The 27,481-nt window shown below is 44.3% G+C and overlaps 1 protein-coding gene across 1 annotated transcript; it reads left to right on the forward strand.

The window, feature by feature from the left end:
- Positions 1 to 475: 475 nt before the first annotated feature.
- ITK (IL2 inducible T cell kinase) lies at positions 476 to 27,422 on the forward strand. Its single transcript, XM_038149926.1, has 17 exons — positions 476 to 646; positions 11,314 to 11,418; positions 12,381 to 12,462; positions 13,663 to 13,791; positions 14,440 to 14,480; positions 14,831 to 14,982; positions 15,425 to 15,490; positions 15,666 to 15,720; positions 17,751 to 17,830; positions 18,478 to 18,614; positions 19,318 to 19,392; positions 20,085 to 20,256; positions 20,939 to 21,155; positions 21,897 to 21,961; positions 22,046 to 22,164; positions 23,382 to 23,539; positions 24,055 to 27,422. The coding sequence occupies exons 1-17, from the start codon at positions 476 to 478 to the stop codon at positions 24,124 to 24,126; spliced, it is 1,896 nt and encodes a 631-aa protein (XP_038005854.1). The 3' UTR covers positions 24,127 to 27,422.
- Positions 27,423 to 27,481: the final 59 nt, after the last annotated feature.

A 27,481-nucleotide genomic window follows, 5' to 3' on the forward strand; every position in this document is an offset into this window, starting at 1 on the left:
CATTGTCTTCAGCAAAGTCTCCACAAATCTGTACATTAGGTGCTATATTTAAATTTTATTTTTATGCAAAATGCACATTCTTAATTAGCATTGAACAGGACATTCATCCTGTACATCCATGTAGGGTGCATGCATTTATAACTGTATTTACCAGATGAGCCAGTAGGAGACAGATGCTTAATCATGCCACACCCCTTTAATTTATCCTTAATCATTGATTCACATCTACTGCGTGTCCCTCAAGTGTTATTTTTTTCCACAACATTTACCTTAGCATATATTTCAACATGTGCTGTTACCTTATGGCTTCAGAGAGGATGTGGTTATGGTCTGACAGAAAGGAAGCTTTGCTGTAGATGGGAAGATAAATCTCAAAAGCACCTACGCTGCCTCTTGAGCACTTCTTTTTTTTTTAAATCAACTGTCTTCTTTCTGGTGTTTCTTTCTTTGACGGGGCACACAGCACAGAGTTCCCATGTCCTGGGAGACAAACATTCTTGGCTCAGCCATGAATAACTGTGTGCTCCTGGAGGAGCTGCTGATCAAGAAATCCCAGCAGAAGAGAAGGACTTCACCCTCCAACTTTAAAGTGCGCTTCTTTGTCCTGACCCAATCCAAGCTGGCTTACTACGAACATCGCCACGGGGTACGTCAGTCCTTTTCTGTCTCCCAGCAATGGGAGCAAGGATGAAATTTGTTTAATGGAGGGAAGGATGCTAATGGAGGGAAGGATGATCTTTGTTAAATTTTGTTAACTTTTCTGGTCCTTGCTACAGCACCATGCACTGAAAATTGGTCAAATGGGTCATTTAGAGCTTCTGATCAGCAGGCATTTGGTGTGAATGGAGGAAGAAGACTACAAATTTATAGGAAGGATCTAGTTTTATTGTAGGAATTTGGCACAGGCTGTGTGTAAGAGCTGCGTGAGCCTGTGCCTGGCACCTCACATGGGGACAGGGTGACCTGGAGAGGCGTATTGTGAAGGTCACAAGTGTACCCTGATTGTATCTGTGAAAAAATAATCCACAGATGTTCACTCTCCTTCTTTTCTTTGTGGCATCAGGCTGATGGCTGGTAGGAGATCCATCTAGCATTTGAAAATAAATTCAGCTGCCACATGTAATGTGTGGTCTTCGGAGCTAGCTTCAGATAGGCTGTGATGATGAGATCCAGGCTTTGTTTCCCCAAGTTTGCATTTTGCTGATTTGCTAAATATGAAGAAAATTAGAAGTCAATCTGTGCACCCCATTGTGTTTAATGCTCTAGTGAAGTGAGAATTATTTCCTTCTATTTAGCTGGATGTTTGTGGAGCCTCGTTACGGTTGTAAATAATCTTGCTTGCTTCCCAACAGTCCCTGAACGTGCTGTTAATCCATTATGTTTAGGCACTGTTCCTGTAGGCAGAGAAGAACTGTGCTGCCTTGGATCCAGCACTGGCAACTTCAGACCATCTGATCTTGCTCAGTTGCAGAAAATTAAGTAGAAACAGAACCCAACAATAAAAGAAAAGCACTATGTGCCCTCATATTTTATCACAACCTAATTGGGGTTACAAACCAGCTTTAAAAGTTAGGAGGTTTAAAGGTTAACAGTCATTTTTCACCTCCATGTCATTTCTCACAAATGTGCCCAATGAAATGTTTTTCTTGTTTTTACTTTATAGTCCATGTTTTTCTCAGCTCCATTTTAAACAGGACGCTGTTCATTGCTGCATACTATGACTGTTTATGGTTTGAGACTATCTTTGTCTGGTCTCCAAACTGTTTTTCAAATGTCATTTTCGTAAGATGTAAAATTCCATTATAACTATTCCACTTAATTATTCGGGGCTAAATTTTGAGAAGCATCTAAATGATTTTGCTGTAGGTGTAGGTGTTTAGAGAAATGTTCACTACTGGTTTTCTTTGATGCTTTCTGAGTCTTGGTGGTCTTGACATGAATTGAATGTAACTATGACTAGATACTTTTGCAGTAGGTGTCTTGTCAGCATCTTTAGGGACTGAAATAGTTTGGAAAATCTGACTTGGGGACTTTCAGTGGGGCATAGACTTCACACACTCTGTGTTCGTGGAAATTTTCCCTCTGAGTCTTCCAAAAGGTCATTTAGGTGAGATGAGCGCTTGATGTATTATCCACTTCTTATATATTACATATTTTAAAATGCACATATTATATATGTGTAGACATGTGTAGGTAAACACGCATGCAACTTTAGAGCCTTGTGCACATTTGAGGTGTGGTGGTATATTTGTAGTCTCAGGGCTGATGTTCCATGAAATGCTGATATTTCTTCTCACACAAACAGGTTCTTCTCTCTCAAAAGCAGGTTGTTACATGAAAAGAATTTGTCACAAAGTAGAGAGAGAAGAATTTGTCCTGTGAAACACTCCCAGAACTGATCATTAGCCTCTTCAGTAATCAAAATTAGAGCATGCTGGTGAGACCTCTGCTTGGTCAGGCCCTCGCTGCTCTGGAGAGGAAAGCTGAGGGCAGCCCAACCAAGAACCATCTTGTTTTGTGCTCAGAGTGGAGAGAACCCACAGCATTTGAAGTCGTAGCCAGTGGAGGGAGGATTCCAATGATCCCTGCCCAGCACATGGGCTGTGCCATTCCCAGGAGTGCACCAGGACCATGTGCAGGTGTTGAACTCAATGATCTGGTGCTCATTGTTTGGTGCAGTCCCTGGCACTGCTTTGCTCTGCTCCACAGAGACCTCTCAGATAATTTCTGAGGCTGGCAGAGGTCAGAGCAGGCTGTCACTGTTTCCAGGGGGCAGTTTGCATGTGGCCCTGCTCTGGAGGTTTAGGGACACTGCTGACAGCTGGCTGTAGTGATGGGGAGCATCCTCAGGTGCTATGGACTGACATATGCATGGGCCCAGCACATATCTGAGCTTTAAAACATGGATTTTTCAAGGGTGATCTCTGGGGATGTTTTTTTCATGGGTTTTCAACGGGTTTCTTTAAGAACCCCTTACCAACCTGTCTGGTGGATTCCTGTACTCAGAGTTTTGTACAGTATAGTTCCCATCTCTCCAGTCCCTGTTCAGTCAGTAACAACAGCCTGTGCACAAAGTCAGGTTAAACAACTACTGAACTCCTTAAAAGTTTGAGAAGTCCCACTGATTTCAGTTGGATGACTCAAAGCACACACTTATGCATTAAGCCCTGGTTTATACAATCTGCCTGTATTTAACAGGGTTTAACACCCTTTCTCTGCATTTTTAAATCAAAGGTATAAAATGACATTAAAGAATTTTTTGTATCAGTCCAAAACAAGGAAATAAGCAGGCTAAAAGGCTACAGGGATATTTCTGCAAATGGTACCCAAAGCTGTCAAGACAACTGACATCATTAAGGCAGGGGTTTTTTGCAGTAACTGTAATGACATTTTCATTTCATTTCAACTGTAATGACAATTTTCATCTTTCTGCCACAGCTGACAGAGAGCACTGTTCTCCTCAGGGCCAAGCACACAGTGGCCCTTAATGTTAATGAAAGATATTTACATGTCTCATTAGGAGAATGAGCCCCCAATAACTGACAACAATAAGAAGCTGTGTTTTCTGGAATTCATTATGCAGTGCACAATGCAGGGCTGTCTTAACAGAAAGCAAAGCCCTGATAGCAGGCACATGTATTCAGCCCCCATCTCTGCTAAAAGACATCAGAAGTGCCTTTATTATAACATGCAAATCAATTCCAAAGGCAAAAATTGTTTGTTTCAGGGTCTGATTTTGTAGCTACTGTACATGTGAGTAAACAAGCACATGGGAGCAATAATTTTAACTGTTTCAATGAGTTTGATCCTCACTACAATAATGGATCATTCAGACACTGTGAAACTCTTAGGATGCTGGTCCACTTGCTGGTCTGCAAAAGCAGCAGAGAAGTGAATCCCTCTGGGGAGGTGTCTGGGACAGGGTTTCAAATATTCTTACTTAGATGCAGCAAAAGCACTTGAACTGGTGAATTATCTATACCCCCTTCACCCAACACCTTATGGTACTTGGCAAATCCTCGAGGCACATAAATATTTTGAAATTTTATATCTTCATGCACTTGGGGGCTATTATTAATCCAACTGATAAAGGCAGCAATGAAAGGCTCACCCAGAAAAAGCCAAGTTCTTTTTTCATTTCCATCAGCACAATTCTTCCTACACTGGTCAGATGCTCAGGAGGTCACACAGAATGAGTCAGCCTTGTCCTGGGCTCTTTCATTCACATCTTTGATACTCACATATAAAGATGGCAAAGATGGCACTTCAGTGGGCCTTGAAATCTGCTTTCAGTCTCTTGTTACATGAGAACAAATGAATAAACTTGGCCAAAAAGACTTTTATCAGCATCCCAGAAATGCTGCAGCTGCTCTGTAGCATTATCTACACGTGGGGCTGCTTGGAGCAGTGCAGCTTCCATGGGACAAAAAGCAGTGCATTGCTCCTCACTCCAGTCCCTTTCACCTTGATTATTCTACACAGAATCCAACTTGGTTTTTTTCCCCAAGACTCTAATATAAACAGACTAAAAATTTTCTTCTGGAGATCTCTCTTCTGGTCTTCTCATTAGTTAGAGTGTCCATTCAAACCATTTCTCATTGCTTTCTGTATTCTGAACAACTTAGACACCAAAAGGCTACAGGGATATTTCCCCTTAGCAGTCATGAAGCTGCAGTCCTCACCTAAAGGGAATTTAATTATGGTTTTAAAGACAACCTTCCAAATAAATACATCTGACTAGATATGTCATTCTTCATAACCTGCCATATATTTATTAACTAGTACTGTTTGCTTGCCAGAATTTGCAATACCACTTGTTTTCTGATGCATATATCCAACTAATTTATTAATAACACACATATCACCCACAAAGAAGTCAGGCTTGGCATCTGCATGCATCACCCTTTTCAATCAATTTTTATGTAAAAAAATCACCCTAAATAAGATGAAGTACAAATCTGTGCCTTAATGTCTAGTACATCTCTGAAAACTTAACAGGAATTTTGAATAATCCAAATTACATTATTGGAGTTGCTGGAGATGGAAGTTGATATTGTTTGTCACAATGAGCCTCATTTCTATTGTGAAATCACAGAGTCATGGTAATGCTGGTTGGAGAGCACTTCTTAAATTCAGTTAGTCAGACTTTTTGCCAGGATAAAATCAACACTCAGAGCAGGACTGTCACCAACACCAGGACAGATTGGCTGTAACATTGACTGGCCACTGCTTCAAAGCCAAGGATAGAGATTCCACATCTTTCATCAACCTATTCCAGTCCATCTTACCCACTATTTTTCTGGATATTTGCAAAGCTCCTGTCTGTTGCTGTTCTCAATCACGACTCCTGCAGCAGCATTCTGATTCAGGGTGGTGATATTGTCTAGACAGGATTGCCTTGAGCGAAACGCAGGTTCTCTGTGTCTGGTGTCTGTGGCCTTTCTAACTGCACAAACATGTGGTAAAGTCTGGTAATAAAAATAGCTCCTTTTTTTGCTGAAATAGCTAATTTTACCTTCCAGAATATGATTATAACAATTTTATACTTGCCCTTTCTGTTCCTGCCCAGTTCTATGCCTACTAGGTCCTTTTCTGTGTATTTATTCGTCTTTAGTTTTTGAATAAATATTTTTTAATTCCTTCTGAGCAATGTTTTTGCAGCAAATGTCAGATACTTCCATTTTGTTTAAATTACAAAGCTCAAATCTTTCTTCTGTCAGAGAACATTGAGGACGTAGCAAAATCTTCGACCCATGTTTTCTTTTATATCTTCAAGAAGGAAGGAAAACCTCATAATTTGAATGTGTAACAATAAATATGAGTTTCCTAATAGTTACCTTTTATTAGGCTTCTCTATTGTGGTCATTTTTTGCTCCCAGTGCCTTTGACTTTGCTTTCTATTGTAATCAACATTGTAACTTATTTTATTGCAATGCCTGCCCGTTCCTCTATACTCTTTCATCCTTTCTGGCTGATTTTTAATTTTGGCCTTAAAGCTTAGATTTATTTTTTTTTTCCATTAAAAAGTGATGTCATATGGTTGATTTAGTTTAGCTTCTTTTCTTCCACTGAATCCTTCATTCACTGCAATCCACTGCTCCCAGTCTTTGCTGGAGTCAAGAACAGCTTTGAAGAAACTAATATGGTATTCAGGAGTTGTTCCATGTGCTTTTATGTAACATAAAAGGCTTATTTCCATCATATTAGAAAGCTCATTTGAAAGCCAAGAATCTTCCTTTTTTTTTTTCCTTCTGTTTCTTGATGATTGCATTGATTTTCTTGTCCAACCACTTGTACAGTTGTAGAGATGGGCACCCTGATAACCGTCTTGGACATTTGACTTAGGCCAAAGTGAAATCCATTTTGGAAATGGATTTGGTGGGAAATATAAGGCTGGATCAGGTCTATGGGATTGGGTAAGGATAGTAAATAGTTGAATGGAGGCATCTCAAGCACCAGTTGCAGACGGTTTTGTTATTTAACACAATTCTGTGTACTCTGCATCCCGGGTGTGTCCACCCCTAAAACACCTTCATGTTCTTTAGATGTCAAAACAGCAGTAAAAAAAAATTATTAATTCTTTCAGTTCAGGCTGAAGGACAAAATAGTCATGATGAACAGGTAAGACAAGCAGACACATTAAGGTATTTAATTATCAAATATAGCAAAATACATTGGAGGTATTAAAATATAACAAAACAGCCAGGGTTCTACAGAAAATCCCAGTGTTATCAATTATCACCCCTCTCCAATTTTCCTTCAGAATGGTTAGCGTGACAGAAAATGCAAAGTCCCTTACAACTTTCTTTCAAAAATCAATTTCTTCAATTTAGTTTTCAGATTCAAATTAAAATTCCTTATATTGTTTTATTTCCTATAAGCCCCAAAACTATCAGTGTTCCTAATGTGAGAAAACTCACATTTCTGTGAGAAAACTCACAAAATACCAAATGAAGATAGTGGCCAGGCAAAGTTGTTATGAATCCAGTTTTCAACAGTTCTTAATATCCTAACTATTAATGAGAAATACAGCACATTCCACAGACAGGGAATATGATAAGAGATAGAAAGTAACTGTATCAACACAGTGTTCAAGGAGGTTCAAGTTCAAGCTCAGGTATTTTGGTCAGTGGAAAAATACTTTAGCAGGAGGGCTACCATTAAAAAGAATTCCATCTTTTTCCAGTGATATCCCATAAGCTTCTGGTTACTATTTCTACACCAAGAAATTTCTTTCCAAATTCTTTCAGAAGCTCAGCATGTCCTGAAGAAAACTCTGAAAGGCAGGAACACGTCACTCATTTAAAAGGCTGAAGCTGACCGAGGCAGCTGAGCTCTCTGCCATGGGCAGTTCCACCTTGCACAACCCTCAAAATCAGCTGCTGCCTCTGTTCAGGCTGAACACTGAGCCCAGCTAGAGCAGAGAGACTGGGAACAGCTGACACAGGGTCAAAGCAAAGATCCTTCATCTATGTAATCACCAATTAAGTATCGCTCTTTTTAGTCAAGACGGTGAGTGAAAACAGGGAAAGAAGTTTGGCTCAGATTCTTACAAAAAAACCCCGAACCCTGATGGTACAGAGAAGGTCATGAAATGCTTTCATTGATGGAAATGTTTTTGTGGTTGAGCCTACTGAGGACTGGAATTTCCTACCTTGCTCCACCCCAGGTATAAATCAGTTTTCCCCTACCCTCCTGCCAAGGAGGCCCTGCCAGCCTTGCTCAGGAGGGGGTGCACAGGAGAAGGGGAGGCAGAAGGTGAACACAAACGCCACTGGGAAAGGAAAGCCAAGCTGCAGCATGGACAGCCCTCAGCAGGGACTGCTGCTGAGGAGACTGGGGCCACAGGAACCTTTGATGGCTCGGTTTTCCCCTCACCAGAACAAAAGAAAGAAGACACAAGTTGTTACGCAACTTTTGAACCAAGCCAGCTTTATGAAGCACAGGGTGCTGCCTTCCTGCCAAGAAATGCTGCCTTTGGTCTTCTCCTCTGCTCCTTGAGATGAGGCTCTGCCCTGCCCTGCCTCTCCTCTCCCTTCCCTCTGCTCCCAGCCCTGGTGGCTACACCTTTTCCAGGGCCCCTTGATAAACACAGTGGGGCTCAGCAAAACCTGTAAGCACCCACCGAGGAACCTGGAGCCCAAACACTCACTGCAGAGCCTTTCAGCCCCATATCTTACAAGATCTCAGAGCTTTGTGAAGCCTGAGGGTGCAGGGCCGTGGTCAGGAAGTGTGATCACAAGCAGACCTGTGTCACCTGCAGCAGCCACTGACTGCAGCAGCCCTGCCCTCTCCCCATGAGCTCCACATCCCTGCCCCTGCCCTGAGCTGGAGAGAAGTGATTCATTTTTTTGGGTGAGCAGCAGTGCTGGTGGTTGGTTTTAGCACATGAGAGATGCCAGGCAGCTCATTCCTCAGGCAGGACAGGGAGATGCCTCCTTGTGTTGCGGGGTAGGGCTGTGTCCATTGTCCCATGGTCAATTCTCCCAGCATCTAAAGCAATCAGGACCACCAGAATCATCTAGTTTATGCAGCAGAGACAAACCAAAGGATTGATCAATGAAAGAGCTGCTGGAGCTGTGTGGCAGGAGGAGGGGGAGTACCAAAGGTAAAGATATCAATGCACTGGGCTTGTGATGCACCTGGCTCCTTTCAGAGCTGTTCCCAGAATGGATATATTGCAAATCATGGAACAAAAGAAAGACAGCAGGATGGGCTGATCTGCAGCACGTGTGCTTCTCCTCATGGCACAGCAGCCTGCCCTGGCTCTTTCCACATGGCTCACAACAAGACCACTGATGCTTTTACTGACCAGCCAGCTAAAACATCTACCCAATTATACTCTGGGCAGACTGGAAACAACAAATGGAGATCTGTCAGCATGTTTTGTCTCACCCTTTTAGGAACAAGTCTCTGAGGTTTTTCAGAGGCCATTTTTAAGAGGCTTTTTCTCTCCCCTTCCTTCCAAATGGCCCTGTTGGTTTTGTTGGATTAAAGTGTGGTCAAACATCACAAAAGCAGGGATATGTTTAGTTTCCAGCCCAGTTTCTGGGTAATGCCTGGTTTGTGAGTGGTAATTCCAGTTGTTTGTCCAGCTAGAGGACTGTAATTGCTTTCTATCAGCAGGGTACAATCAGCTGAGGATCTGCTGGGCAATGCTCTGGCTGTGAGACACACACCAATGTGCTGCAACATGAGATTATGAGGTGCTTCCATCACTGAATTGTGTAATTAAAAGGAACACAGTGGGTCCTGAGAGCTGCAGGGCAACTGCACGAAGCTCCTTGAGAAGGCTGGACCCTGTCTTTCGGCAGAGTCCAGAAAAGCATCAACAAAAACCAATGTGCAGGGAAAGAGCAGAGCCAGTGCCTGGCACAGCATCGCTTGCTGAAGCCTCAGGGGAGGAATGCATGTGGGTAAACCCCGGGACTTCAAAGGGATGAGATGAAGGAGGCTTCAGCACTAACAAAATTGAAGGTTTTTATGGGATATAAATGGCTTTGTGCCTCATCAAAAGGGTAGAAGTCCCTCGGGTAGAACAAATGATAGAGGAGGTTTTGAAGAAGAGACAGAGGAAGCCAAGTCTGAAAGAAGCGAGTAGATAAGAATGAAAGGAAATAAATGGTGAAAATGGGGTGCAGTAAGGCCTTCTAAGGCTTGCCAGCACTCTTGAGAGTTAATTTGCATTTACATTTAGGGGTGCTTTAAAGCCTTGGGTTTATTGATTTAGAAGAATCCCACACCCCAGAGAGCTACACAGGCAGATGTCTACAGGAGACAGTCCTGGCAGTAAATCCAGAGACACTGGTTAAACTGCAAGCAAATACAAATACAAACCACAAATGCACCAGCCAAGGCCAGCAAGAGCAACATGAGACCACACTGTAATAATTTGCCTCTTTTGCCTCAAGTCCAGTTATACAGAGGCAAAATACCCAGCCAGTCGTTCAAGAAATGAGGCTTGGGGAGCCTCAGGGCCCCTCTGTTTTGAGGCTGTTTGACAATGCTCTATGGCAAACCTCCCCCCATCTCCAGAGGCATGAGCTGCTGCCCACGTTTAGGCTGAATTGAACTCTGAAAGTGGCAGAGGAGCAGCAGTGGGGCTGGCACAGTGGTGGGGATGGCTGCTGGCAGAGGGCAGAGCTGCAGGGCAGTGGTGACACAGGGAAAAAGGGACAGGAGGGAGCTGGAGGGTGTAAGACACAAAGTGTCAGGGCCCAAGGGAGGGTCAGAAGGATGCCAAAGTCTTGCTGAGTGAGTGATAACCTGTGGCAGGTACAAGGCAGCAGCTGAAGTTCAGGCTCTGTCCTGCTGGCAGTGTTTGGAAAACAGAAGCTTTGCAGTGTTTTGGTGCTCTTAAACCTCACTGATTTCCGTCACGCTGTCCCAAAGCTGGGGAGGGGGGGACAGCTAGTGCTGAATCCCTACTGAAAATGAATCAAAACAGGAAACCAGCTCACTCTGAAGAGCAACCTCATGTAGTGGATCCTGCAGAAGCACCAGAGGCTGAGCCCCAGCTCCACTTCCACCAGCTGCCCTCATCCCTCTCTTGCAAAGGCTGAGTGCCACTGGCCATGGGGTGAGGATTCCACAGGGAACAGGGTACACCAAGGCAGCTGGGATCCATGAATGCCTACTCTTTTTACTCCTCCCCACTGCCCATACTGTTACTTGGGTGCCTGATACACCCAAACACCTGGTGAATGGAAGCACAGCAGAGGATGCCAGAAAAACAGCTTTGTTGGCAAGTTTTTGAGGATAATATTTATTTCAAAATTCCCTGTTGTTTTTTTTCTTAGCTGAAAAGCCAGACGAAACAAAAATAGTGAAATGTTGTAGTTTTTTGGAAGACAGATACAGTAAAAATGTACATTTTGGACGAAATAAACAGTTATGAAATTGTCAGTACCCAAACATTTTTAATAAAGTATTTCTTGGTTTATATCTTTTCAGTATGAAACAGGGGTGTTAGTAAACTGGAAATTTAATGCAAATAATTCTTTTTTTGTTAAAAAGGGATTTAATTTTGCTGGAATAAAAAAGTAAAAGCTGAATTTCAAACAGAGGTTTTGACTGGCTCTCTAAAATCCATGTGCTGAGTTGAAATATATGTATGTGCATATATGTATGGGAATACATATAGACATGCCCAATATAAGAATTATTCTTTAAAATTTTTAATGTCTTACATAATCAGTTAATTAGCTTCTGCTCCATTAAAACTAAATCTCCCACGGACACAACAGTCTGGTCTAATTATCTACTTAATCCACAATCATTAGCATCAACCAAGTGCTTTCTTTTGTCTTTTAGAAAAAAAGGACTTTGAAGGGTTCTGTGGAACTTTCCAGGATTAAATGTGTGGAAATTGTGAGAAGTGATGTCATCATTCCCTGTCAGTACAAATACCCTTTCCAGGTGAGTCTGTCTGTTGACCATACTGAGAGAGACATCACTTCATTTTGTATTTCAGTAGCATTTCCTTCACAGTGCAGTCACTAATGAACCCAACACTGGGTTCTTGATCAGAACCTCTCCTCCAATTTAAATAATCAAAAGTCAGTGAGGTTGTCTTGGTTTGAAAAGACAGGTGTCTGCTAAGGAAGGCAGGAGCCTTCCCTGAAATGGAAAATGTGAAACCCTCCCTCTGAATTGTTATAATTTTGAAATTAAGGGGCCTCTCAGGCAAAAGTATTGGAGCAGGAATAAAAGTTCTTTATTAGGGAAAAAAAATTTAAAAATGCAGTAATACCAAATACTGTCGGAGTCAGAATAGGACCGGACACTCTGTGGCTCAGGGTGGTGGCACAGTCTCATTCCATGGTGGCTGCAGCCCTCCTGCAGTGCCAGCTGTGGTTCTGTTGGATCAGGGAGCCTGTAGAAGGGTGGAGTTTTCCTTTGAAGGTCCAGGGGTGCTGTAGATGGGCCTGCTCTTCCTTGGAATGCAGTGGGAAAGGCTGCTGTGGTGTTCCAAACCTCAGATTCTATCCAGGTAGGAATGCTTGGCTCCTCCCTCTGGGTGGAGCATCTCCCCATGGAATGCTGGAATTTTATCAGTCATGCAGTGAAACTCACTGGCCCATGAACAGAAGATATCTCCTGGAGGGAGGATGGGTTGTGGAAGAGATAAAGAAAACTGCCCAGTTAACAGAGGATAACTGCCCCATCAGATAGGAATAGAACACACCCCCCCATTTCCAACCTAAGACAGAGGCTAAGAGCTGCGTCTGAGCAGCCCCTGCTACTCCACTTCCCCACATCATCCTTTGGCATGCAGCTTGTTGGTAACAGGGCTGCCTCTTTCCTTGGGTGACTCCCTTGTGACCAGTGCACCTGGGATTGCTTCTCACGGCTGGCTCCTTTCTCTACCCCCTCTCCAGATTGTCCATGACAGCTACATCCTCTACGTGTTTGCCCCCAACCGCGAGAGCCGGCAGCGATGGGTCCTCACGCTGAAGGAAGGTAAAAACCCCTCTGCTCACCCAGCTGTGGCTTACGTCTGACCAGCTTTGTCACAAATAATGCAGAGAAAATGGGCAGGAGGAGTCAATGTCTCCAATCCCAGCAGTCAAAGTGTTTATAACCCAGGCAGTGGGTTATAAAATCAAAATGGTTGTAAATCTGGTGGGTGTGTTTTCAGAAGACATGGGAATTTTGGATGTGGGATGGTTTATTGGGGACCTTAATGTCTGTCAGTGTCTGCAGGGAGGTGTCAGAGGATGGACCAGCTGTTTGTGGTGCCAAGCAATGGGACAAGAGGCAATGGGCAGAAATGATGCCCAGAAAGTTCCACCTGAACATGAGGAAGAACTTCCCTGTGGAGTGACTGGACATTGGTTGCCCAGAGGGGGTGTGAGGTCTCCCTACCTGGGCATATTCCAGAACCATCTGTGCCACATGGGATGACCCTGCTTGAGCAGGGGGGCTGGACCAGATTTCCCACTGTGGTCCCTTCCAGGTTGACCCATTCTGGGATTCTGTGATTTGTGTCTTTGTAGAATAAACTCTTAATAAATTATTGTAATTCGAGGTTTCTTCTTCAGGAAGAGACGAGGATTTTCCTATGGCTAACTTTTTAAAATAACCTTTTCTACACAGAAAATTTTTCAGCTCTTATTAATAGATTTTTTTTTGGTCAGATGACAACCTTGTTAGAGAATCATGATTATTAAGGAACATTTTTGTGGGTAGCTTTCATTTCCTGTTCACCTCCTGAATTGTGCTGTGGTTCACTCGCATGGTGCTGCAGTAACCAACACTGGGGGCAGAGAAAAGCTGAGTGCTTGATGTGAGGAAGGTGTCAATTAGTTACATAAAAACTGCACCAGGCTTCTGTCACAGCTTTTTTCTGTTTTACAGCACTGCTGCTGTATTGTTCCCTCTGAAAACATTGTGCCTGATGGAGACATTGTGAAGTTCATGCATTGACTCTTGCAATCAGTAATTCCCCTACTCCAAGCTTCTACTTTATCACCTCTTCTCACTCAACATTTGTAGACTATCCATTCCTTTGGGCAATCTGAACAGTCTCTTGAAACAAGCCTGCAGAAGCTTCTTTAAAGAGCAGATTATTTCCATTTAGCTCTACATGACTTCTAGAAGGAACGTGGATGCAAATAAATTCATTTCCTCCCTTCTTTTTCTTCCCCTAATGTTTTTCAGAAATCAGATACAACAACAGTTTGGCTTCAAAGTGTCATCCAGACTTTTGGTTGGATGGCAAGTGGAGATGCTGTGCTCAGACAGAGAAGATGGCAGCTGGCTGTGTGGTATATGACCCCACCAAAAATGGTAAGGGACTTGTTAACACCATCCTAACATGGAAAATATTTATTCCTAGCAATACTAGAGGATTGAATCTCTTTTGTACAGAACATCAAAATATATTATGTTAGATTTCCATAAAGAGACATGTTCCTGGCTTCTTGGGATGTTCTGGCTTATCTTTTACTGTATGTGGAATTCTCTTTTTTTGAATTCACATTTTCCTCTGTGTGATGCTTGGAGCTGGTTTTGGAATGAGATGGAGAACTAAGAACGTGATCAGCTGTGGTCAGTCAGTAAGCCATAACAACTTTCTTGAGATAAATGCATTCAACAGTGCATTTTAACCAAACCCAAACGAAGCCATATTTCCTCTGTGGTTTCAATGGCCAAGCATAATCTTTACTTTGTCTCCTGAAAATGAGAACAAGTGGTCAATCATTCTTCACCAAAGAAACATTTACCTTGTATTGTTTACCTTGATGCCTTAAGTAATCTGTACCCCAGTTTCCAAGCCCTGCTGAGACTCGCTGTGTAGTTGGCAGGTCTTGTTCTCAAAGTCCAAAGCTCACTGTTCAGGGGTTTGTATCACCTGCATCAATTCATTGCACTGGTGGTTTATCCCTTGGTTTTGTCCCCACCTACTTCAAATTGTCTTTCTTTATTTCTTTTCAGCCTCAAAGAAGCCTCTTCCTCCCACTCCTGAAGATAACTGGGTGAGTGCAGTGATGCTGTTCTTAGTGTCCTGCCCTGAGTGATTAACTACCAGCGGGGAATATGTCCTTATTAATGTTCACCACAGTGCAGTGACCTAGAATTTCACCTGTGATAACATTCCCTGGGTATTTTTTGTGCAATTGAAATTTTTATATGGAATTCATTGTTTGAAAGTGCCAAAGATTCTCTTGCTGCCACTAAATGGTCTGGGGTGCTTTGAGGCTTTTAAGCACAGGGGACACCAGGGCTGCCAGTAAAATACCACTTTAGAGAGCATGCCACTGCTTTTTGTGACTATTACTCTCAATATGAATGTTAATGTGATGAGCCTTTTGCCTAATTTGTGCAGAAATTGTTGCTGGACCCAAGGGAAGCAGTGGTCATAGCCATATATGACTATGAAGCCCAGAACCCACAGGAGCTGACGTTACAATATAATGAGGAATATTATGTGATTGACAGCTCTGAGGAACATTGGTGGCTGATTCAAGATAAGAATGGGTAAGTCCCTTTTCAACAGCCAATGTGCAAATCCTCTCTAATTCCAGTTTGTTCTTCCATTAACATACATGTTTATTCCCTCTTGTTCAGCTTTTGCAAAGCATCCTCTTATTTACAGGGAAAAAGTGATGGAAGGTTTTTATGGTAACCTTCTTCCATTTGCTGTTGCTTCAGGCAGCTGAAGAAAAGGATCTGAAAGTTAATTTTACAGCAATAAACAATTCAGACTGATATTTGCAGTGATACACAGGGGGGAAAATTGTGAAACTCTCCAAGTTTAGAGGCCCAATCAGTTGTTTTCTTCTCCAGTAACCCCACTCAATACATCCCCACCAGCACTTTTATCATGCAATGAGCAGGCAAAGCTTTCAAGGCTGACTCCTACAGATGCAGAGAAAATCCTGTCTGTCAGCACACTCACACTTGTCTTGCCTCTCAACAGGCATGAAGGCTATGTGCCAAGCAGCTACCTGGTGGAAAAATCACCTGAGAATCTGCAAGTTTATGAGTAAGTTGTGCCTGTGTTTTTCTTGTACCTCTGAGTGCCCTGGATTTGAAGCTACAAGCCTCAAATGCCCCTAGCCCACCTCACATTCCAGCCTGGGGATGCTCCATTCAGAAGCTTCTCGAGAGAAACTTTCCTGGCCTAGAAACACTGACTGGGAGCCTTTTGATGTTTTCAGGTGGTACAACAAGAACATCAGCAGAAGCAAGGCAGAAGCACTGCTCAGGGATGAGGTAAATCAATGTTATGTATGGGGTGGATGGGAAATAATAATTAATTAATGACAAATGAAGCCTGCAAGGGCTGCTGTGTGTAAGAGAGATGAACCCTGGGTTCCTCTGTGTCCTAAGTGTGTGATGTGAGATAAAGGACCACCAGCACACCCCCCTTATCCCCACATTGACTGAGCATGGATGGAGCTGTGCCATCCAAACACACCCAGTAACTGGGACTGGGGGAAAACACTGCTTCAGAGCATGTGCCTGCTGAAAACTGTGATTTTAGCTCATCTTTTCTGCCTCTGCAGGAGGTCTGTGGATGCCAGTAGTTCTCTGAAAATCTAACCAATCTTGTGCTGAAGTATTTTGGGTGAAAGCCAAAAGTGTGGCTGGGGATTTTGTTTTTTAATTGTATGTGTGCGTGTAAGCACACATCTTTAATTTTTCAGTTGAGCCAGAGTTTTCCAGTGAAGACTGTACTGAAAATACAAAGAATAAGCTTCTTGTTCAAATTTTCCACACAAACACAACCTTAATTTTTAAATCAGTTCTTACATTAACAGGTGGCCCTGTTAATAAACACAAGTGTTCCTTCCTGGAACAGTAGTATTTCATGGAAATAGCAGCAATTTTGTGCTGTTTTAAAAATTCTTGTACAAGTACTAGAGGAAAAGTCCACCCATGGTTTAGTGGTCTTATTTTTTCTTTCAGTCCTACCAGTACAACCTTTCTGTGGTAACTACCCCCATGTGGCTGCAGACTTTTGGTTCAAAGCCCTGCAAGCCTCACAGCTTCCCCCAAAAATGTGGCCAAGTTTGTGAGTGACCTTTGGCCAGGCTTGGTGTCAGCTGAAAACAGAAGGGCAAGAATAGAGCTCAGAGTAGCTTGGGCAGGATGCTGCCTCCAAAACCTGCCCACCTCCAGTCCTGAAGCCCTCACTGTGCATGATTAAATGCTTCTAGAGCAGCAGAGAGACCTTTTTCAGAGCTTTCCTGTGCCAGCTATTGTGTGGTGCAGATGCAGCAGATGTTGTGCAGACACTGAAGGGCCAACCCTGGAAGTTCACAGCTCAGCAGGCTGATCCCACCTGGGCTGAGCTGCACAGCCAGCAGCTCATACAGGGGCATGCAGGAGCAGCTCAGCCTCTGTGTTCAGCTGGAGCTGATCAAAGCTCTAGGGAAGGAGGCCCAGGCAGGGTGCACTTGGTGGATTTGCTCTGCATCAAGGGTTGTGGGTGGGTAGAAGACATAAAATGGAGGAAACCTACCACGTAAAGCAAAGGAGGAGAGAATGAAAAAAAATCAGGCACTTGGGATGCCAGATGAAAATCTTTTTTTATCTGGAAACAGAAGAAAAATGTGAGTTTATTACCAATATATAGGTCAGTACAGCACATTCCAGCCAAACTGTGATGTTAAATCTCCTTTGCCATCTGATCCATCTGGGTCGGTGGGATCATGCCCTATGAGACATTTTAGCATTCAGATGGGTGGCAGGATCATGTCCAAGGTTTTCCAATTTGGGGTACATTGGTAAATTATCATTCCTACGCTCCCATATGGATTCTCTGGTGCTGGATAAACTGTGATTTGTTCTGTGGCTGCTCAGTCCACGGGGAGCACTCACAGGGGTTTGCCTTTCCACTCGGCCACACATTTCATTGAACATGTGTTCTGTCAGATAGGGCTGAGGGCAGTCAATGGATTCAGAATTTCCAGAGGAGAGATTTGGAGGGACAAAGAGGCACACCCACATGTACTCAGCACAAGTGCCTAAGTCTCATTTCCTCTGAGAGGAAGCTGAGGTAAAAGCACCTAACACCCAAGAGAGACAGGCAGGCCTTGGGCAGCCACCGGAGCTGTGCATGGAACACACCAAGCTCTGTCAGTGGGGTGATGGCTCTTGATTTTCCTATATGTTTAGCACATCTTCATGACAGGGCTGAAATAAGCACAGCTTTGCCCCCAGCCTACTTCCTTTTTTTTTTTTTTTTTTTTTTTCCATTATGTCTCTAACCAGTTTTCTTTCCTTTGCTCCTGTTCCAGGGTAGAGAAGGGGCCTTCATGGTGAGAGATTCAAGGCAGCCTGGCATGTACACAGTCTCTGTTTTCACCAAAGCATTAAGGTACAGCTGAGCTCAGCAGCTCTTCACATCAATTACATCAATGAAATGGCTTCTATGAATGTGTAATCTCTGAATAGTTGTTTTGGCATTATAACGAGTGAGCAGAAGGCTCGTGAAAATGATAGAGGGAAAACACTTCCAAAAAAGGCAGAAGAGTCAGCTGCCAGTCCCAAAGTGTATTAAAGGCTCCACTTCTCCCTGAAACTAAATATATGCCCATAAATAGTCCTTTGGACATCACTGGGGTTGTCATTCTGATGGCATTGTCCCCTGAACTGAAGTGTCAGTGGGATCAACATGGGCTGTGTGCTGGACTCACCAGAGACGGGCAGTGCAAGGCAAGTGAAGGGGTTTCACTGATGGGCCAGAAAGTTGTGTTTCACTAAGAAGAGTCAGAGAAACTTAGTACACAACCTTTTCTTATCAGGAAACCTCAGCCTTCCTCTCGAGATGAGACCTTCTGCTAGTAAGAGGGAGAACATACAAGTACCCAGAGTTCATTAGCAACTGCAGGTCCCTCCTTGCTCCTCCCCCATTCTTTCTGAGGGAAGGTTCTCCCCTTTCCTCACTTGTTTCTGCTTACACCCCAAATCCCTGTCTTTTTGCTGCAAGCTATTTTCTCTCAAAGAAAACCTCCTCTTTTTCAGCACGGACAACAATCCTGTTATAAAGCATTATCACATCAATGAGACAACTGACTTTCCCAAGCGATACTACGTGGCAGAAAAGCACGTGTTTGACTCCATCCCTGACCTCATCAACTACCACCAGCACAATGCAGCAGGTGAGTGAAGCTGATGCTGAGCAGAGATGTTGCTGGTTTGCCAGGTGACTGTTTTGAATGAAGGAGGGCTCCCAAGCCCTCTGTCCTTACAATGAAGTGTTAAATGGCTTCACCTTTTGTCCCACTTATTCTGAAATGGGCATTTCAGGCCAGCTTCCAGAATTACATCCTCATTCTGGTTGTCCTTCTAAGGCTCACCATGGCCAACACAGATGTCATAATGACATATTATAGACAGCCCTAGGGGTATTATCACTGCCAGGCCAAGCTATCTGTTGGAATTACAATGCAGGGCCTTCTTGAGGTGATCCATCCCTGGGCCTTGATTTGACACAAAGTCAAGGACATGTCCAGTATCCATAACCAGACATGGTGACTCCCATCCCTATAGTCCAAGAGTACCAAGGGAAGCACTGGGCTTCAAAAATGCCCTATAAATACCAAGTATCATTTGGAAATTCATCAGAGTTTACAGAGACTCAAAGCTCTGGATGTGAAAATAGGAAATAAGCTGAAAGCACTCAGAACTGGCTTCCTTCTCTCAGGCAGGAAACCAGAGCCTGCACAGAGGTTCAGCTGCCCTCAAGTGGAGCTGAGAACTCAGTGCAATAAATCTGCTTCCAGAATCCAAGCTGCCCTCTGGGGTGGTGTCAGCCAGGCTGCCATGGCTGTGCAGTAACAGGAACGTGTCCCCTGTCCCCAGGTCTCGTGACGCGGCTGCGATACGCGGTCTCCTCCTGGAGGAAACAGGCCCCCATCACCGCAGGGCTCAGCTACGGTAAGGTTCTGCCACCACTCCATGGGAATCACACTCTTGGCTGGTTGGCTGGGTGATCCTGCACATCCCCAGGGATATTGAAGAATGTTTGTGTGGTTGCAGCCGCAATAAATGGCTTTTTTCAGGTCTTTGCACTGCACTGTTCACCAGCTTGTCATCTTTGTCATGTCACCTTTGAACTGATTGTGCAGTGCCTTGAGGGAGGTGATGGGAACCCCAGGGTCTCAGTGAAGTCAACATTAAATGCCAAAATGAATGCTGAACACAGGGGATGGAAATGGGAGCATAGAGTAATTTGATGAAAGCTGAGTCCCTCCTGAAAGATGCCTTCATTTGAATATTGTTGTCAATAGAATTTTGCCGGTATCATCTTTATTGTAATTCTTGGAGACTTCAAAGAAACTCAAGCCCCATGTTGTGCTGGGTACTGCACATAAGCATGGTAAAAACAATCCTCCCGGAAGAACTGGATAGGCAAGGCAAAGGAGAGAGAAAGGGGATGTTGTTGTTCCTACCCTTGAACATGACCTGCAGCATGGACTAGTCAAATGAACTATCAGAAGTCAGACAGGCAATTTGAGGGAGAGCCAAAAAGTCTCACTTGGAGTCCTGCCTCAGTGTTTAACCCACAAAAGCTTTTTGTTTGGCATTCTACTGCTCAGTCCTTACTCTTTCTCCCTTGCAACCAACAGGAAAATTGGTCATTAATGCCTCTGAGCTCACCCGTGTGCAGGAGATTGGCAGTGGTCAGTTTGGGGTGGTCTACCTTGGCTACTTGCTGGACAAGACCAAAGTAGCCATAAAGACCATCCGTGAAGGAGCAATGTCTGAGGAGGATTTCATCGAGGAAGCCAAAGTCTTGATGTAAGTGGTAGATTCACCATGACAATCACACCCTGTGGGATTCATAACACTGAACAAAGGTCAAGAATATGAGTAGGGAATTGAAACTTGGATTATCTGCTATGTATTTAACAGTAAATAGACTGGTGAGCTCTGGTGGCTACGAAGGAAGGCAATTCAAAGTGTAGGTGAATTGCTGTGCTTCCAAGTCTATCAATATCCTGGGTGGTCTTCCAGATCTCTGCTATTCAGGAAGGCAAGGATAATTGATGGTGCATTTTGGAGAGCAAAGTGGTTTTTCTCAGAAAAGATCTCTTAAAACTTAAGGGCAATTTCATTGAAAAGCCTTACCTGTAAAATGTTTTGCTTTGCACAATTGAATACATTTGTCTTTGGTTTTACTGACGTTTTTGCTTGCTTTTTTTTTTTTTTTTTTGCCTTTCCCTACCCACAAGACAGACAGAAATTGATTTTATTTTTGTTTGATTGGATTGTTTTCCACACAGAAGACTCTTTTGGTGACCACTACCATTAAAATGGGATGATAATTAGTCCTTGGTCTGCACATCTGCAAAGCTGGCCTTTGCAGTGAGCTGGGAGCAGCACTGTGACATAAATTGCTGTATATAACACACTTGCTGTGAGGATAGCAGGCACTGAGCCTATTTCAGCTTCTCCCCCACCTTCCCTCCCTACCCCACAGGAAGCTGTCTCACCCCAAGCTAGTCCAGCTGTATGGTGTGTGCTTTGAGGATGCTCCCATCTGCCTGGTGTTCGAGTTCATGGAGAACGGCTGCTTGTCCGACTACCTGAGGAGCCAGAGGGGCAGCTTCTCCAAGGAAACCCTGCTGGGCATGTGCCTGGATGTGTGTGAAGGAATGGCTTATCTGGAACAAAACTCTGTCATCCACAGAGATCTGGTATGTTGCTCCCATGTGGACATTTTCTTTGCTCCAGAGGGGCTTTTTCCTCTGCTTTCTTCCTTAATTTCAGCTTCCACACTCCTGCTGCCTGTCTGTTTATAGGAGATCCTGTATCTGCCCTCACTGCAAAAGCAGCAACAAATGCTTCAGGGAAAAAAAAACCAAAAAAACACAAACAAGCCCTGAAGGACTGATCACTGATCAATCTATTCCCTTGACTGGTTTTGGGAGAGAAGAAACAAGCCATAACATTTGTCTTTTTTTCCTGAGTGGGCTCTTTGGCTCCCCAAGAGCCACAGTACTGACCACTCTTCATGTCTAAAATCAGTGAAGATGACAAAAAGACCTGTTCTAGCATAAGTCATGTATAAACATGCATTGATGGTAAAACAGTTTTAATTAAGGGGTTTTCAGTCAATCTCCATCAGTCACTGCTGCAGTTTCATTAGGCGTGCAATGACTGTGAGTAGCTGTGGCTATTTTAGGGTCTTGCTCCACCCTTTCTGGGCAACAAGGGCCTGTCAGTGATGCAGAGAACAGCTTTTCTGGCAACAGGAGCATGCTGCAAAATGTACAGAAAGCATGAGAAGCTCAGGGGTTTGTCCTCCTTGTATGGCACAATGTCACTTTGATGCTCCTTTTTTCAGCATTATCTGCTCTTCCAGGATGAAAGCCCCTGAGTGGCTGTGACAGCGTTTTAGCTCTGACCTGATGCCTTTGCACCTTGTTTTCTTGCAGGCTGCCAGGAACTGCCTGGTGGGGGAATCCCACGTGGTCAAAGTGTCCGACTTCGGGATGTCGAGGTAAAGGCACTGGGGCTGTGCACGGTCCCTTGGGGCTGTCACAGGATGGGGAACTCAGCATCCCCCCTTCTTATTCTCTTCCAGGATTGTCCTGGATGATCAGTACACCAGCTCCACTGGCACCAAGTTTCCAGTCAAGTGGTCTGCTCCAGAGGTTTTCTCCTACAGCAACTATAGCACCAAATCTGACGTTTGGTCATTCGGTAAGGAGCTCTTGTCAAAATGGGGAAAATTCAACAGCCCCAGCTGGGAAAAACAGGGGGCTCAGTCCTCAAGTAGAATCTCCTCAACACTGCCTCCTCTGGACTACAAGGGTGTACGGCCTGAATAATGCCTTAGAAAAGCAAGCCTAACTCATTCAAGTGAAAGAAAGGAAAGAAAATCGAACTACCAAGATACTTCAGGAGTCTTCAAATATTGCCAATTTAATGTATTATACATGTGCAACTCTGTATGATACCAAATAATGAACTCTATTTCATGCTGACATAGCAGGAGTGTCCAAGAAAAAGAGAGTCACTGGGAGAGGAGAGGAGAGGAGAGGAGAGGAGAGGAGAGGAGAGGAGAGGAGAGGAGAGGAGAGGAGAGGAGAGGAGAGGAGAGGAGAGGAGAGGAGAGGAGAGGAGAGGAGAGGAGAGGAGAGACATTTAGGCACTCCATCTCTCTGCACATCAGTCCAGGGGCACTAATGCCTCACTCAAACCCCCGGCCCTTCCAAATTTGCTCTACTGACTCTATTTGCTTTATGCTGATCTGAAAATGTTATTTCACTGCTCACACTTCTCACCTCATTTCCTGCTCCACAATGCATTGTTTGACGATTTGTGTCCGTTCTTTGGTCTCCCTTCTGGACCCTCACAGATAAGGGCACCGCTGTGTGTTTTTGCCCAAAGCCATAACAAAGGCTGTCCCCTGGGCTGTGGATCTGGCACACTCATGGGCCTGGCCCTTCTCCAGCCCACACAGTGAATGGGGCAGTGTGCTGTGCACAGCTCACAGTCAATGGGGTGCCACTCAGCCCTGGGGCCAGCAGTAAATAATGCAGGATTATAACCTTTGCCAGTCTGTGCCTGTGAATTCTGTGCTTCCCTTGCCCTTTGCTGGCTGAAGCTGTGGCTGGAGCTGTGCACTCCTGGGGTGGGCTGTGAGCAGCACAGTGGGAGCTGGGTGCTCAGACCCTTCACAGACTCAGCAGGGAGATGCTTCAGAGAGCACCAGAGATCCTGGCTGGCATCCTCAAACTCTACAGCTGTGTTAGAGCCTGGTTTTTCAGCTGTCTACTGAGAATCCAAGGGAAAATGCTTTTCCAAGTAACTGACACCAATGCTGAGCTGCAGAGAAGAGCAGGTGGAAAGTGGCCCTGGGCCTGGTGAGGATTTTATTTGCCTCTTTGTGATTTTTTCCTGTTTGGTTGCTTTAGGAGTGCTGATGTGGGAGGTCTTCAGTGAAGGTAAAATCCCCTATGAGAATCGCACCAATGCAGAAGTGGTGGAAGAAATCAATGCAGGATTTCGGCTCTACAAACCCAAGCTGGCCTCCAAGGCAATTTATGAGGTGATGAACCACTGTTGGAGGATGGTGAGTATTGTACTGGAGAGCCCTATTTCCCAAAGAAAATAACTCCCTTCCCTGTGGCTTTAAGGAAGAGAGAGACTTGTGCACTCCACATGCTAACAGAAGATAAAATCCTGGAAGTGAAGCACTGTAGCTTTCATCTGCACTAGCAAGCAAACTCTGGACTCTCTGTCTTTTATTTGACTTCACTGAGAAGCCCATGTAGTGCACCTAACTCAAGTTAATTCCACATTCTCCTTGCTAAGAAAGCTGTGGATCTGTGGGGCTGAGTTCTAAGGGTGGTAAAAATGACAGCTAAGCCATTACAAGGTACTTAGTGTCCACCAAGCCAAATTCACTGGTAATAGAAAAGAAACATTGCAGAGAAGGAAGTTGGTTCTTCCAGTGGCATTTTTTCTATAGGGGTAGATTGTATTTTTGTTAATACTCAGTTTCTTCCCAAGGTTTTCCTTGCTAACCTTGCCATTCCTCTCCAGCTGACGTTAATGTTCTTCCTCTCTCTTCTCTCCCTTGCTCAGGGGAAAGACGAGCGGCCATCCTTTTCTCTTCTGCTGTTTCAGCTGAGTGAAATCTCTGAATTTGATGTGTAATCATGGCACTGCATGCTCAGCACAGCCAAAAGAGTCCTGAGAAGAGAGAAGGCTGGATTTTCCCCAACAAAGCATTAACAGGAATCCTCTCACCATAAACATTTGCCATATGCCTGGGGAGAAGGAGAGGGCAGAGGCTGGTACTTCCAGATACACAAGATATCCCCAGGCCTTCCAGAGCCTAGACAGACACAGGCTTTGGTTTGGCCAAGAGTGGTTTGCATCTTAAAACCAGAAGTGACTATTGAGCATGGAGTCCTGAACCACACAGTCCAGCAAGGGTGTTTCTCCTGAAGAGACAGCCTCAAAATTTAGAGATCTGACATTGCTGTTCTATTTCTGTGAACTCACAAATGAAGGTCTTCCCTGGAGGGAGATTAAAAAAAGCTTTCTTTAACTGAGGAGGAATGTTTAGACATTTCCCTGGCTCTCTAATTCAGAGTGGGCTGGACCTGAAAGCTCTGAACAGGAATAAGCCTGGGAGACACAGAAGCAGGCTGGATTTAGTGACTGCATTTCTGATGCTGGTATTTCAAGGTGGTTTTGTTTTCCCTTTGCATGATTTTCCCTGCAACTGTGGCATAACAGGAACAGGATTTGGATACCTGGTAAGCTGAAGTGGTGTCTGTGTGTGCACATGAGTTTGTGAGGGAGGAAGAGAACAAGGAATGTATGTGCTAAAGAGTCTTGAAATTCTCTCAAATTGCATTGTACAGTGAGTGGGAAAATGGGACTCTGATGCAAATGAAGATGTTCTTAGAGGGGAGAACTCAAAGCTGAATGTTTATATTGATTTTTTTTCTTCAGTCTTTCTACATCAGAAGATTAGTATGTGACCTCCTCACAGTTTCTTTGAACAAAATATGGAGGAGTGAGCAGTGCAGAGTCTTATGTGTTCACAGTCCAGGACAAGACAGAGTCCCAGGATCTGATTACCTGTGAAAGGTACAGGAATCTATCCCTGAACTGGTGTACTGGGAAAAGGAGCCAGAGGGCTCAGGAGGGAGCCAGGAGGAGAAAGCATGCAGAGTATGTGCTCAGGGAACCAGTGATCATGAGAACTTTAAAAACTAACAGAATCATCACAAGTAAAGACTTCTCCATCTCTTCTGTGAACAAAGGCACTGACAAAAAAAAAAAAAAAAAGTCCAGGGTGAATGGCATGCCTGGGTTCTTCCTCCTCAAGGAGTTCCACATTATGGGGTGACAGCAGAAAGTATAAACAAAGTCCATCTCCTGGTATTTCCATTAAAATCTGTGGTTTCACTGCAAGACAGAGACACTGTTTTGACATAACTGATTTCAAACCCAAAGTGTGGGTGTTGGTGTCCTGCAGAATTTGTAAATAAGATCAGGACTTTTTGCTAAGCATTAACAATCACTAGGGAAGTCAAGAGGGCTCACAGATGATATGTGCAGACATGCAATATGTGTTTTTGATGCTTCTCTGTTTGGGCAGGTGAGAACACGAGGAAACCTTACACGACAGCAGCTTACAAATCTCTGAAATGCAAACTTCCAGCAGCAATTTTCTGTCTTTACATAAGTCAGGTTCAAATATGTTTGCCAACAAAAATGGAACAAGGAAATAATGTAATCCCATGATATCACATATCCTGTGTCAAACTATTTCTTCATAGAAGGAGGCTTAATTTTTGGTATTTTTCAAGCTCCTTGTTCTAGGGTGGCTTTTAGGAGCCAGAATATCTTTTCAGGCATGTGGAAATGGGCAAGGCATCAGTTCCTGCCTTACTCATCCCCTCACACTGTGACAGGGGTGTCTAAAGGCTCACAACGTTCAGCTCACTGCCCCCACAATCCTTGAAGGACCCAGGGGTCTGCTGAGCATGAGGGCATTGCTATTAAGGAGCAGCAACATTGCTCTGCTCATTGACATTTCTGAGGTTATATTTATATTTGGATAAGTGTAATATTTATTAGCTAGAGTGGGTTGCACAAAATATTATTGTGATGGTTTATGCTCAGTTTTATTTTGCAGTCTTTCTACGCATGCAATGTGGACTTTTACAAACAATAAAATTGCTGAGTCCCAACTGTGACTTTCACTATATGTGAGCAAAAATGCAAAAACCATGCACCTGTAATCAAATACCCTCCACCAAGATGAAAACAGGCATCTTCTGGCTTTCTGAAATACCTCTGTTCCCCAGAACTATGGTTGTGTTCTGGGGTTACACAATGTTCTGGGTTTATGGGGGTAGGAAGCATCCAGAATCTCTGCAAATATGGTCATTTATTACATAGATGCCAGATTTTTAGGTCTAAATATCCATTATGGTGGCTTTAAATTCTCTGAATTTTCATAAAATGGAGGCGCTAATATCTGATGTTTCCCCATAATTTACAGGGCACTTCAGGAATCTCAAAAGGGCAGTGCCAGAGTGGGATAACTGCATGATACCAGTGCAGTGTAACACAGTCTTTCCTCACCTCAGCAGGGTCTAAGGCAAGTTTAGCTGGGCGCCCTTCACGTGGCTTGACCAGATCCGTTCCCCACAAAGCAGAGGTGAGAATATCAGTCTCCCACTGCAAAGTGAGTCACCTTTCTCTGAACACCCTTCCCTGCCTCCCTCGAAAGCATTTCACACGTGCTGAACGTTTAGGCTGCTGCCCCTTTGCCTGGCAGTGTCTCACCAGGGTAGGAGGTTGTGCCTGTCCCTCCTTTGCCCTGCTGGCTATCCCAGGTGGTTGCAGGGCTCTGCATCCTTGGCTGGAGCCAGCCCCGGAGCCATGTCCCAGCGTGTCCCCAAGCTGCTGCTGAGATGGCCAGGCACAGGCACAGCCAGGCTGGAGCCCCTGCTAGCAAAGGCAGTCAAGCAGTAACCTCACCTAGAAAGAGCAGCTGATGCTTCTCGGTGGGGACCAGGGACTGCAGCGTGGCAGCATTAGCCATGAAAAGCTCTTTTCTGGGCATGGGTCAGTCCCCCTGGGGATGTGGGTGTTGTTCCAGTGAACAGTTACCTTAAAATCAGGCCTGAAAAAAAATCTAGAATTACCTGAAGTATTTTTTTCATGAACATGTTTTTATGTGATGTTTGGCGTTGTCCCTCTCTGAACGCCTGTCAGCACAGCAGGATTCAGGTGAATGGCTCTGCTAAAGATCACTTGGCAGCCACCACAAATTCATGTGTGTTCCTGTGTTCTGCTCACCCCACCAGTGTTCTCTGTGCTCTCCACACACTGGTGCACACACTGCTGCTGTAGCTGCACGGGGCTGCCCCTCGCTGTCATTGTCCCCAGCCTGCAGGGAGATCTGCAGGACAAATGCAGCGAAGCTCATTCTATCCTTCTACCAGCTAAGACAACATGGAGCAGAAATTTAAAATAGTATCAT

This window comes from Motacilla alba, chromosome 13 (assembly GCF_015832195.1).
Source record: "Motacilla alba alba isolate MOTALB_02 chromosome 13, Motacilla_alba_V1.0_pri, whole genome shotgun sequence".
NCBI classification, from domain to species: Eukaryota; Metazoa; Chordata; class Aves; order Passeriformes; family Motacillidae; genus Motacilla; species Motacilla alba.

Excerpts from the sequence above, each read along its gene's own strand:
- ITK (XM_038149926.1), top strand. The coding sequence starts at position 476 with ATGTCCTGGGAGACAAACATTCTTGGCTCAGCCATGAATAACTGTGTG. Across the intron at positions 15,721-17,750 it reads AAGCACTGCTCAGGGATGAG|GGTAGAGAAGGGGCCTTCAT; the intron begins GTAAATCAATGT and ends CTCCTGTTCCAG. Across the intron at positions 17,831-18,477 it reads GTTTTCACCAAAGCATTAAG|CACGGACAACAATCCTGTTA; the intron begins GTACAGCTGAGC and ends CCTCTTTTTCAG.